Source organism: Mytilus edulis, chromosome 5 (genome assembly GCF_963676685.1).
Source record: "Mytilus edulis chromosome 5, xbMytEdul2.2, whole genome shotgun sequence".
Taxonomy (NCBI): domain Eukaryota; kingdom Metazoa; phylum Mollusca; class Bivalvia; order Mytilida; family Mytilidae; genus Mytilus; species Mytilus edulis.
In genome coordinates, this window is record NC_092348.1 from 60,193,554 (window position 1) to 60,208,047 (window position 14,494).

The 14,494-nt window shown below is 30.4% G+C and overlaps 1 protein-coding gene across 2 annotated transcripts in view; it reads left to right on the forward strand.

The window, feature by feature from the left end:
* LOC139524111 (large neutral amino acids transporter small subunit 2-like) overlaps positions 1-11,535 on the forward strand; it is a 42,553-nt gene extending 31,018 nt beyond the window's left edge. The window contains exons 8-12 of one of the 2 annotated variants that reach the window (XM_071318683.1): positions 2,099-2,202; positions 2,610-2,706; positions 3,776-3,925; positions 4,839-5,016; positions 6,204-8,030. In XM_071318683.1, coding sequence (XP_071174784.1) covers positions 2,099-2,202; positions 2,610-2,706; positions 3,776-3,925; positions 4,839-5,016; positions 6,204-6,274 — 600 coding nt within the window. In that variant the 3' untranslated portion in view covers positions 6,275-8,030. Of the gene's footprint in view, positions 1-2,098; positions 2,203-2,609; positions 2,707-3,775; positions 3,926-4,838; positions 5,017-6,203 lie in introns of both variants that reach the window. The other variant, XM_071318684.1, reaches the window with a different exon arrangement.
* Positions 11,536-14,494: the final 2,959 nt, after the last annotated feature.

Below are 14,494 nucleotides of genomic sequence, written 5' to 3' on the forward strand. Positions count from 1 at the left end.
GTACAAGAATCTTCTCTGCTGCATTATTAAGTTGGGTTTATCAGTGGCGGATCCAGAAATTTTCATAAGTGGGGGCCCACTGACTGACCTAAGAGGGGGCCCGATCCAGTCACGCTTCAGTGATTCCCTATATAAGCAACCAATTTTTTTCCCAAAAAGGAGGGGCCCGGCCCCTAAATCTGCCTCTGTTTATTCAAAGCCAGAATTGATGAGACCCCTCATTACTTGTTAAATTTTGACCTTTTAATTAAATACTATTGAATTCATTCAATAATATTTGATATCTAAACATAAGTTTATTAACAATTAGTACAAGTTATGTCAAAGTGGAATGGAATATTTTCTTTAGTAAAAATTTTATTGTTTTTTTTGTTTCCATAATTTCAAACTATTTTGTATGAGATGATCCAATTAAAAATACTTTCCAACTGCATGCATGTTTAGCAGTTATTTTGTTTCCTTTCTTTCCTACTGCCAAACATATCCTAGAAGGCATATACTATCCTATAATTGTGTGTTCAGAATAAGATTTGTTCAATAGGATGAAATTTGAAAAAAATAGGCAGGACAGGAGTTTTGAGTAAAAAAAAGGCAGGATGAGACACTTGCAAAAAAAAAAGTCTGGACTACAATTTAGGTAATAAAAAGTCAGGATAAACTAAAAAAAAAAAGGCAGGACCAAACAGAGTGAAAAATAAAAAGGCAGGACTACAGCTAAAAAAAAATGCAGGAAATTTTTTTTCATCCTAGCCCCCCCCCCCCATAAAAATCAAATGGTAGCTCCCTAAATTCTGTCAAGAGATCATGAAACATTTCTTGAATGGAAATTTTTGTCAAATTTTGTCTTGTTACAAATGTGAAACCCTTTTTGATCTAATTTATGATGACTAGAACTGTTCATGAGTTGTGCAATTTGAAAATTAACAAAAGCTATCTTCAATCGGATGTATTTTGTCTGTGTTCATCTTCAAGAGCATCTGCTAATTATGCTTACTTTGTATTTACGCTTATCATGCCTTGTGTCTTCTTTACATTTAAGAGGCTGTCCAAGTAAATATCAGGCAAATCCTATGATATGGGTGGCACAACATAATTTTTTTCCCACTGAATTTTTGGTTCCAATGCAATGTTTATATCATACAAAAGATATTTATGTTGAAGATATTTTTGAATCAACAGTGGATGGCTCAGAAAATGATTTTAAAGTTCACTAACAATGCAGCAAAATTTTGTACAAAATGAAGAGTTATCTCCCCTTTTTAGTGAATTTTCAGTGCTTTCTATGTATTTTGTTTCTCTTTATTTGTTGCAAAAAGCAAAATTTAACTTTGAGAAAGAATTAATTTGTGATATGAAATAGATGAAAAAATTTTCAAAACAAAATATGTCATGTGCCATCCACTGCCTGTTTTTTTCATGGACACCCTCTTAATAATAAAAATACTGAAGATTGATTTATTTTGTGGGTTCAAATTTTAATGGATGTTGAAAAAATAAATTTGGTGTATATTTGATTTGGTGTTTCAAAATTTTTCATACTAGTCTATAGAAATTGTATTCCTTACTAAATATTCAAATTCATGGTTCACAAAATCAACAAGTCAACAAAAGTTATATTCCACAAATAATAATGAATTCTTAGTAGACAATGTTTATGAAGTGGTACACTTATTTAAATCTTAACTGATACTTCAGAATAGTGTGATTATACAATGAGAGAAAAAACTTAGTCTTAGCTGAACTCTAACATCAGGACAAACATTTAAACACTTCTGTGATCCCATGCAAATCTTAAGTAAAGAAGGCATTTTAGTGTTGACAAGTTTTGATGTACTTAAAATTACTAATTTCGATAAACCAAAAATGCTACATGTAGAGAAAAAATGTTCGTACCTAAGTTTTTTTGACTGAACGATAAAGTATTTTAAATAATTTTAAACAGAAAACTTATGACATTTAAGCCCTTTAACACCATTTATAGATTAAAAAAAAATTAAAAAATTACACAATCAGATTTTTTCAGCTTTATACTTTTTTGAAACCATTGAACAACACCTATGAGATTATTTAAGTTGTTTTATATGCTGTTTACTTTCAGACTTTTGGAGATAAAGTATTTGGTGTAATGGCCTGGATAGTACCTGTGTTTGTATCACTCTCAACATTTGGAGGTGTAAATGGTCTACTCTTCACATCAGGAAGGTAAACATTTGTGTATTTACAGTAGACATGCTTCTGAAATGTCCCAATTCAATAGAGAAGCCCACTTGGTGCTCAGAGGTGGATTTAGGGGAGGACAGGGTGCCCTTTTTTTCAGAAAAATTTGGTTGATTATATAAGGAATCATTGAAACTTGACTGGAGTAAGCCCCCTCTTAGGTAGTCAGTCGCACCCCCCCTCCCCCTTTCTGGATATGTCAGATTCTGCAACGATTGATAGCTTAATTGATTCTATAAATAATATACAATCCCATGCTTTTATAAAGAGATGACTAAATAGGAAAAGTAAAACCATAAAATACACAAACTGCTTTTCACAGATGTTTCTTTTTATATATGTCTCTTTCTTGATGTTACCACTATTGTAATAAAAGCTATTTGCATTTGCAGATTATTCTTTGTTGGAGCTAGAGAAGGACATCTTCCTGATTTCTTGTCTATGATACAGGTTAACAGAAGGACACCTATGCCCGCCATGTTGTTCACGGTATGAATTTATAATCATATACTATATGTGTCTAAAACTGAAATTGATTTAAGTTCACCCTTTTCTATGAAAATTCTACTATTACATACTGGTTTCTTGAACTTTGTTCTCACAATAAACACTTCTAAACCAAATCTTCTCACAATAAACACTTCTAAACCAAATCTTCTCACAATAAACACTTCTAAACCAAATCTTCTCACAATAAACACTTCTCAACCAAATCTTCTCACAATAAACACTTCTAAACCAAATGCCATCAAGATAACAATATGTTTATCCTATTTATCTGGTATTTGGCTCATTATATGTTTATGGTATGAAGTGACTTGTCACGACTTCATAGATTAGGGAGCTACCATTTGATTTTTATGGGGGGGCTAGGATGAAATTTGAATAAAATAGGCAGGACAGGAGTTTTGAGTAAAAAAAAAGGCAGGATGAGACACTTCCAAAAAAAAAAGTCAGGACGACAATTTAGGTAAAAAAAAGTCAGGATAAACTAAAAAAAAAAATAATGCAGGACCGAACAGAGTGAAAAATAAAAAGGCAGGACAGAGATTACAGCTAAAAAAAAAATGCAGGACAAAATTTTTCATCCTAGCCCCCCCCATACTAATCAAATGGTAGCTCCCTTAGACAGATTTCACTGCAGATATATACATATAATATAAAGTGCTTACCAGTTGACTGAAATCTACAAAAGGTTATGGAAATTTGAATAAAAAGAGTAAATAGTTTCAATATTTACATCAAAATTTAAATAGACTGTTACTTTATATGAAAGCAATAGGGATATACAGTGTAACCTGTGTTATCCGACATACTGGGGAACCAGAAAAAATGGTGGATTAAGCAAATTTTCCTTTTTCTACAAGAATAGGCATATTTTGGGACCAGAAAAATGTGTCGATTAAAGCAGGATGTTGGAATACTCGGGTGTCAGATTAGGCAGGTTACACTGTACAAGTGAAATAATGTGTGAACTGCGATTAGGACATCTTAGTGCAAATACGTATTTGTAAAGATTTTAGTCTTATTATTTTATTTCCCTATTTCTATATTCCAGGGAGGACTTTCTATACTGATGTTGATAACAGATGATGTTTTCTTCCTTATTAACTACATGAGTTTTGTACAATGGCTGTCTGTTGGAATGTCTATAGCAGCATTATTATACCTACGTTATGCCAGACCTGAAATGTATCGTCCTATCAAGGTAATTATCCTCGTCTCGTGGGTTTTCTGTGCTACTAAAAATGCATTGTTACGTCACAATTTCCATTGAAAAAGGTTGCATAGTTCGAATTCATATGACCTACGAAAAACATGATCTGAAACTTTTAATATTTTGACTTGTAATTAAAGACTAATTTCACTTTTCTAGATAAAATTGCACCAATCATTCTCTAGTGAAATGTTGTAATATGAAACAACTGGGAACAGGAAGGTTTAAATGTTCCAACAAAAACAGTTATAATGGACTTTTTCATAGATTCTTAGTGCAATACATCTTATTCAAACATTTAACATAAACGATAAAACACAATTTCCTTAAAGTACTGCTAATTGACTTGTCTAAAATGAAAGTTATATAGACAATAAGAAGGTGGTCATTCTGTGGTACAAGTTTATGATAAGCACTTAATGCAGCCAACTCCTGTATCATGAATACAGTTAGCTTTATTCAACAGGTTATATAGATCTAACATCAGTCAGTGTCCTTTAGGAACGGCAATTTTTGCTTGAGCACATTTACATGATCAGAGGCGGATTTAAGGGGGGGGGGCCTTTTCTCGGAAAAATTTGGTTGCTTATATAGGGAATCACTGAAGCATGACCGGAGCGGGACCCCTCTTAGGCAGTCAGTGGGCCCCCACTTATGAAAATTTCTGGATCCCCCACTGATGATTTATAAGTTTCTTCAGATTCTTTTATTTTCTTAGGAACCAATTTTAGTGGGTTGAAGAAGTTATATCTTCATTAGTGTATGATTTTATGATTTTGCCAAAATTTGAAAACAAGGGATTATCCTATGAGAAATTATACCCACGAAATTTGATACCTCACAAATAATAATTGGCTACTTCCAGTTTATTGATTACTGTTTATAATATATGTTTATATTTCAGTTCAACCTGGTTATTCCAGTAACCTTCCTGTTGTGTGTTATATTTTTACTGGTGGTACCTTTATATGCTGCACCTGAACAGACTGGTATGGCCCTGCTTATGGTTTTGTCTGGGTTACCAGTTTACGTACTTGGTGTCAAGTGGAAGAGTAAGCCCAAGTCTGTGAGACAATTCATTGGTCAGTATACAAAAAGAATAACACGAAGTATTTTATACCTATTAATACTCTTATGGTTCATATGTTTATTAAGTTAAAAGTTTATATCTTATTTTTCCTTAACTTGAAACAGTTCCACTGTTTTATTTCTTTATATTATTGTAGTGAATAAACTATTTACAAGACATTTTAGCCACTGTCCTTCTTCAGTTTCTTTTTTATTTTCTAAACTACATGGTAGAACAATCAATTTTCCCAATGCATTTGGTTCTGTTTTTATACAAACGCAAATGTATCAAATTTAATTACACATGGAAACGCTTAATTGACAATTACATGTGGCAACTCCCAATCATTTACATGTGGCAACTCCCAATCATTTACATGTGGCAACTCCCAATCAATTATATGTAGCAACTCCCAATCAATTATATATGGCAACTCAGTCAATAATATCTGATAACTTACAATCAATTACATGTGGCAACTCAGTCAATAATATCTGATAACTTACAATCAATTGCATGTGGCAACTCAGTCAATAAAATGTGAAAATTTACAATCAATTACATGTGGCAACTCAGTCAATAATATGTGATAACTTACAAGCAATTACATGTGGCAACTCAGTCAATAAAATGTGATAGCTTACAATCAAATACATGTGGCAACTCAGTCAATAAAATGTGAAAACTTACAATCAATTACATGTGGCAACTCAGTCAATAATATGTGATAGCTTACAAGCAATTACATGTGGCAACTCAGTCAATAAAATGTGATATCTTACAAGCAATTTCATGTGGCAACTCAGTCAATAAAATGTGATAACTTGCAATCAATTACATGTGGCAACTCAGTCAATAAAATGTGATATCTTACAATCAATTACATGTGGCAACTCAGTCAATAAAATGTGATATCTTACAAGCAATTTCATGTGGCAACTCAGTCAATAATATGTGATAACTTACAAGCAATTACATGTGGCAAATCAGTCAATAAAATTTGATAACTTACAAGCAATTACATGTGGCAAATCAGACAAAAAAATTTGATAACTTACAAGCAATTACATGTGGCAACTTGCATTCTTTTCAATAATATGTGATAACTAACAAGCAATTATAATAAACTTTCGAAATAAATGTAGTTTTTAAACAAATAATGAGTAAAACTTATAATATTTGGACTTTCTCTATTTTCAGCAAGTTGTACTATACTAGGACAGAAGTGTTGTAATGTAGTCGCTCAAGAAACAGAGGTCAAGGAAAGTTAAGACTACAGAAAATCTAGAGATCAAAATAATTGCCATTTTTTGTTAATTGTCTGTTGTTGAAATATTTATTTTTGCAGAAGCAATCTTTTTAAGAATAGTATGTACTGCCATTTTTCAAATCTCTATTGTTTGTTTCTATTTCACCGAAAGCAGCTTATTCTATACATTTTTGCTTTATTTTTTTCTTCATTTTTTATTTATTATAACGCATTTATTCAATTTTTAATCAATATTAACTGCTTAACCTGAGCTATTGAAGAAATTGTTGATAAAAAATGTGTTGTTATCAAATGGTTCATTTAAAGGACTGCTAACTAGCATAAGAAATAACTTTTGGACAAATGTTGTTATTTTTTAATTCTTATATATATATATATCTATGTATACAATACTTGAATCATACATTTGGAGAAATATTTTTAAGTAATTTATTTATTATTTACATTTAATTTTAACTTTTTTCAACTTTGAAAATGTCATAAAGCCTAGCCAATAAAATTGGAATGCAATGCAATAGGACATATTGTACATTATTTTTTTCATTAATATATTTATATATCATTAGCAAATGGTTTGTATCAACATTTAATAAAACACATGGTGCTCATTTCTGAAGTATTTTTTAAAAGTAGCAAGACCTGTTTCTTGAATGTTTGGAATGAATGAAAGAGAATATTAACATATAAATAAAATGCAGGATCTTTTTGAAAATTTTTTACTTTGATGACATTAAGCATTAACTTCATTTAATTTTTTCTGAATTGTAAAGTAAAGACTCTGTCCCATTAGACCAATTAATTCTCGAGATTTAAAAATTTCTTTGGCAATTGGTCGACTTGAGAAAAGGAGTCAATTGCATTTAGATTTGTGCATTTAAAGAGATGTTCAAACATGTATCACTTTAAAAATACTATTGAAATTCTATTATTTGGTAAAAATCTATCGTGCTCTGTTTGCTACATGTTATTACATAAGTTTGAAAGAGTTTCTGTGATAGAAAAAATTGGAAACTTCTTGATAAAATTCAACTGTATTTTTAGATTTTGTGTAAAAGTTGATGAAAGATTGCAATTTAGGCAAATACTCTTTGTACTTCCATGACAGAATTTAGAATTTGCTCATAAAAATATGAATTATAGCATTGTTAAACTGTTTAGAAAGATACAAAAAAATTTGTCTGTTTTCAGGCATTAAAAGTTCTTGATTGTAAAACATTGATCATTGACATGTTATTTGGATAAATATGTTTCATAAAAAATCTGTTGCTACTCTTCATTGGCATTGCTCAGTTGAAATTTTACATACATTAAAAAAAATTCATTGAAGCTCAGATGAATTGTTTCATATTTAAAAAAAATCATTGATGCTCAGTTGAAATGTAAATTTTTTGTTACATTTGAAAAAAAATATCATTGCATTGTATTTTTTGCACAGGGTATGTTTTGCTAAGCTTTATCATGGTTATATATTTATTATAGTTGTCTGCTATCCTTATAGGATTTTTAATCATATCATGAAATAAAATCATTCATTTAGCTCTTTTATGCATCTTTGAAATGCAAAATATTTATAATATAGCAATTTTTGAGATTAATAGAATTTAGTATTTTTAGATCAATTGTTATTATTTGAATCTCTGTTGTTTTTGCTATAGTTTTCATTTTGAATTTATTAGAAAACTTTTAGATGTTCATTGTAATTGTCAAATTCTGAATTTGATTCATTTTATTATAAATGAATTGTATAAAATGCAAAAGTAAGTAATTTTGAGTGACATTTTGCATAACTATGCAATTGACAAGATGTAGATTTTGTATTGTAAGTTATCTGAGTAAGATCTGACATCTTTGATTTTTTTAATGAGTTGAATTTTGACATGTTTGCTTCAAATATGAGCTGCTTGATTTTGCTATAATGTTATAATTCTAATGACTTTTACAACTATTTTATCAATATTGTTAGAAGTTGTTAATGAAAGACTTCAAGTGTTATATTTTACAAGATACATGATGTTGGAGACTTGTTATTTAGTGTCAGCCATTTTATTTGGAGTACTGTAAACTGAAAAAATTGTGTGGAAAATATATCAAGTCTACATACATTTAAACATGCTTACTTTTTTTTTAATTTTTTTTTTTTTTATCCAACTTGGTTCCTTTAATTTTCACATTTCATATCACATTATTATTTTATATTTTCATTCCTCTGAAAGATTTAATTTATTATAAATCCAAAGAACAGAAATATTCAATGAGGGGCATAAAGGGGGTATCTGCAAGAAAATGCGAAATAAAATTGCCATTTCACGATGAACAAACAATAAAAAAATTTCTTGCACGTTGATCTTTTTACTGATTTCACGAAACATGGTGAATAATGAACCGTTTTCACGGCTGTATGTGAAATAAAAATGGCAAAACACGTTGCATGAAAATAACCCTTTACCACCCTCTTCAATTAATAGAGGGAATGTCATATTTAGTCATAACTAGTTATGGGACTTGCTATAAAAAACATCATTTGCATACTGTTGTATCAAGGACAGTTCCATTAATACATACAAGATACAAAATGAAGACTGCTATGGTATAAAAAAAAGTACACTTTATCAATAACCAAATATTTTGTTGTTCCCTTTGTGTAAAAGTGTCTTCCCTTGATGCAACATGTATTACATTTTAAATACATACTTACAATGAACTTTCACTTTCACTTTCAGTACGTTGCTATTAATAACGTTACTTACCATTGTAACATTGTGACGTTTAAATTTTAACTTCAACTTCAACATGATTTTATGTATTGTTTTTACGATCAATAAATTTTCTGCAGCAGTCCCTAAAGTGTTGTTGTTATAAGTCTCTCTACATTTTATGTTTTTATCATAACGACCCTGCATACCCTCGGGTATCCACTTTATGGACTCTACCGTACTACAGACTCACCAAGCGTTGGTTCACTTTCGTTTGTAATTGATTTTAAATATGAGAAGACACATTTTCTTTAGTTTACAGTATTGTATGTAATTTTTGTTTACTGTTTGTGTCTTGTTATTATTTATTTAATAGAGTCTGATTATACCTACCTCTGATGCAGATATAAATAACTTAACTGCCTTATATGTCAGGAATAAACTTTCAAAAATTAGACATGTTGGTACAATTGACACTAACTTTGCTGTGAATTAACATGTAGAAACTTATGGATAACTGCCATATCAAAAAGCATATGATTAAATAAAAAAAATGAAAATTTTACACAAATATTGCTCAGTTTATTTGGGCATTATTAATAGGTATCAAATTCTAGTCTTTCATCCCAAAACCATTTTTTGCATTAGCATGTTAGAAAACATTTGGCTTGGTAACAGTTGTGTATTTATGCAGTATACTGTAAATTCAGAAATTATTGCGTGCATTTATTATTGCACATTTTGGTCTAAAATGCAATTGTAATTTTTGCAATATTGAGAAAAATTGTTTTAATTGATGCATCAAATTTCAAAATGCGATGTTTAAATTATTGCGATAATAACCCTGTCGCATTTTTCGCAATTAAATAAAAATCGCAAATATTTCTGAATTTACAGAATTACATCAGGTGTTCATACGATGTCTTTTGTGTATTCATGTAATTAAATGAATTGTAAATATTTGAATGAATTTTCATCATTTCTTCACTAAGGCCATCAAAAAGTAATTCTTTGAATCTCATCTCCACACATATTAACTTATTTATTTCATATTTTTGCCTCTTGGAAAAAAATGTTCATTTATAACAAGGAAATTTTCATTTTTTTACAAGAAACAAGTGATGAAAACTTGCCTGTGTACAGATTGATGAATATTTGAGGATTATTTCATATTGGCCGTAAATGATCAATATATGGTTAGTTTTTATGTATCAAAAAATGAGTTTGTATCTCATTTCGATCTAAATATAGATAACACTACTTTACTTTTTTCAAACACTTGTATCAGATATATAAGTTCAAATGTTGATTAATAGGATATGAAGATATTTAGATGTGTGTTTGAAATATTTATTTGCAGAAAACTGTGGATTTATTTAGTTTCTGTTTCATGGGTACCATTTTTAGCGTATTGAGGAAAAATTGTAATTTTCATGAATATTTGATTTTGTGAAGTCTGCATTCAAACTATATAATATCAGCACTTCTTTGAACATTGAATTTCGTTGCTCAACTTTGCCCCCGAAATGAAAGAAAATTGGTATACCACAAATAATAATAAATCCACAGTGATTTTTCTATTGATCTTATTTTCAAGATCATGTGAGATTTTGATATGAAGTATATTTAGATGCAGATGAAGATTGTGCCTTTAAAAAAACCCACATATTTATAAATGAGTAGCAAAATAAGATCTTGCAGCAGTGTAATCATGTTGATGACTTTTGCAAGTGTCAATATTTTAAGGAAATTTTGTATACAGAAATTGCACATTGTTTAAATGTGTAACTATAGTGAAAGTCTGTGTGTGTAATGATGGGTTTCTGACTTCTTTACAACCAAAAATATAAATGTTTTTACAAATTTTCTTGCATATGGAAATTTTATGAAGAAATGTTTGGTACTTATGTTAATTAAATCACCATCAGCAAACTATTTCACCTATGATCTGATCATATATGATATACAAATGTATGTGTTAGTAGCTGTATGTGAAATTAAATTTGAACTGCAGGAAAATTAGTTAACAGTTGAATGAGTTTTGGTGTAAATTGTTGAGCACATAGGGTAACACAAATTTTTTTGTGTTTTACATACTTGCAGCTAATCATGTACCTAAGAATCTCAATATGATTGCAGTTCAATGCATTCACAACTGTATTTTATGTATTTAATAAGGCCACACCAAACTCATTGTTTTTTTCTTCAAATTTTACAACTTCAAAAAATTTCAAAGACAAATCTAGCTGCCTCATTCTTGCCTCATATTTTTCTACATATGAAATCAATATTTTATCTTCTTCCTATAAATTATGTCTTTAATGTGAATAATGTTTCATATAATACATCCTCTTTATCTTCTATAGTTATAAAAAATGGAATTGGTAACCTTATTCAATCTATAAAAATCTAAATAACATAAAATTCTTTTGGTGTGGCCTGATTGTGTTTTTGAGTGCTAGGGTTGCTGTATTTAATACAATACAGCTTGCTGAATCATGCATCATCAATCGTGTGTCATTTTGAATAAAAAAATCATGAATATTATAAATAAAAATACATACATGAATTTTTATTGCTTTTTATTTCAATGGTATTCATTATCTGGTTGAATCAGCAAAAATACAGGTAAATAAACCCTGTTGTCTTTTGAAGGAGACATTATGGTTTACAGTAGAGTGCTTATTGCTGGATTGCTGTCTTACCAGTATTAACCCACCATTTCCATTGGCTAACAGATATAAGAAGATGTGGTGCGAGTGAGACAACTCTCCATTCAAGTAACTATTTGTGAAAGTAAACCATTTATAGAATTAGATCAAAGTATGGTCTTTAATACGGAGCCTTGGCTCACACTGAACAAGCTATAAAGGGCCCAGATATTGACCAGTGTAAAATCATTCAAAAAGGAAAACCAACCGCCTAATCTATATACAAAGGAGAAAGAAGAACATTTATGAATTACATTAATAAACAATAATCACTGAACATCAGGTTCTTGATTTAGGATAGTTACAAACAAATGCAGGGAGTTTAAACATTTTAATCAGTGCCAACCTTCACCCAAACTGAAACAACAATGTCACATCACAACATAGAAAGACATGATATAAAATATCAATTGAAATGGCTTTATAACTAGCTATACCCAGGATATAAAAACACATTGCGCCAGACAAATAATAATGAATCCACAGTAACATTGGTCTGCTGTCATTTATATTGGCCTTCAATTATGTATCTCCTTTAGCTTTAACCAATAATCTAATTAACAAGTAAATTCTGAACTTCATCTTTACCAAAGACAGTAGTACTTGGTACCTACTTTGTGTAATCACCTAACAACCCAGATTTTTCAAACTTCAGTCTGTGTCAAACTGTTTTAGGATTCGTTTGACCAAAACGAAATTTGAACTTCTCTACTATATATTCAACCAAAACACTTAAAAGTTCTGTCTGTCTGAATGATTTTTGTTGGTCAGACAGAGTTTGGGTTACACTGAAACTTTACAGATAGATTAAACACATCTGCTATTACAATATTTCAGATACTGTAATTTTCAACAAAATTTGCAAATTTTGCGTAATTGACACATCTTACTTATTTCTACCCAGATCTTTGAAGCTTCAGTAAATGATTTAAAATATGTTGAAGTGTGCATCTGCTACTTTGGAGATGGTATGGGGAATTTCACCAATCTTTCAAGTATCCATACAAGGGAACTAAGTCATTTTTCAACAAAATTACCAAGATACCAAATCTTATTGATCCAGTTTGATTCACCTGCATGGATGGTCTTGTGGTCCTTGCCACTAGTGCGGATGGTTGATGACTTGAAACCTGAGCCAGGTCAAACTAAAAGACTTTAAATTTGGTATTTTAAGCTCCTCAGCTGAATATACAGCATTAAGGAGTTAGACCAAAGGCTTGGCCAGCTGGGGATCAGAACAAAGTGTCCTGGTAGTTACATGTCTTCTTGGAGACTGCACCTCGTAAACTAGAACATTATTTTCATTCATTTGTGGGACCTGAAACAAAATATTGAAAGTTCTCCTTTATAATTATTAGCATCCAACCTAAAAAAACAGAATCAGTAAAAGACCCCTTATTTCAAAGTTGAAAATTACCAAGCCCCTTCCCAATCACAAATATCAATCTCCTTTTGGAGTATCCAGTATTTCATGTTTGGTAAAACTAAAGATACAAAAGGATGAAATTTTAGAAAAATAACATTGTAAACCATGCTAGTCCAAAAAAATTTGCAGCACCTGCTCAATTATGAGTTTTGTGTGGATCTTGTAAGAAAAACTACAAGTCTTTGTTTTAATGTAAACAAATAAAAGAAATAGAATCAGTAACAACAAGAAATAGCAATAAACAGCTCTACCAAGAGTGCATAATATGCCTTTATTTTGCACATTGAAATTGTTCCAAAAATTAATTGGGGTGATTTAGAAAGCAACTTTAATCAGAGACAAATAAAATTGCTCTTAAGAAAAACTTGCATGAGGATATTCTTAGGCACACAAATATTCAGAAGATCAATTCAAGAAAACCTATTATGATGATTAAGGTTCTAAAATTTGGGAACAGAAAAAACGAAAAAAATTTAAAAAAATCTCAAAGGGACCTTCCTTTCATTAATCACAACAATAATTAAAAAATTTAATGTAACCAACCAAACATATTGCAGTAAGAATGTGATTTGTGAAAAATGCCTAAATTCAAACTGTCAAATTCCTATAACTGTGGAACAATAAAGCAAAAAAAAAATAAAAAGTGAAAGAGCACTTCCTTCAATTAACTTCAATGTCCAGTGGCAAATATTTCATGCATGTTCAGGACAAGACATGGTTTTCCTTTCATAAACTTCAATGTCCAGTGGCAAATATTTCATGCATGTTAAAGAACAAGTTAACAATAAATACATAGGTAGGTCTTGTCATAATAGAGGCCATCCAAAATAATGGTCTGGGAAACCTGGACCACCACTGGAAAATGAAGTCTGGAGATGACAACATAACACAATACATTTAGATTTGATTTATGAATAAAGTGAGATAGGCATTTTTGATGAAGAATCAAATTCTGATTAAGTTTATTCCAAACAAGAATGTGTCCATAGTACACTGATGCCCCAGTTGTCTCAGAAAAAAAATAATCTGAGAAGAGTGCCTGTGCACTTGCACTATCATTTTCCATATTCAGTGGACCATGAAATTGAGATCAAAACTTTAGTTTGGAATTACAATTAGACGATCATATTATAGGGAACAAGTGTACTAAGTTTCAAGTTAATGTGACTTCAACTTCAACAAAAACTACCTTGACCAAAAACTTTAACTTGAACTTTGCACTACCATTTTCTATGTTCAGTGGACATTGAAATTGGGGTCAAAACTTTAGTTTGGCATTAAAACTAGAAAGATCATATCACAATGGGGAACATGTGTACTAAGTTTCAAGTTGTTTGGACTTCAACTTCATCAAAAACTTTAACCTGAAGAGGGACAAACGGAGGAACAGA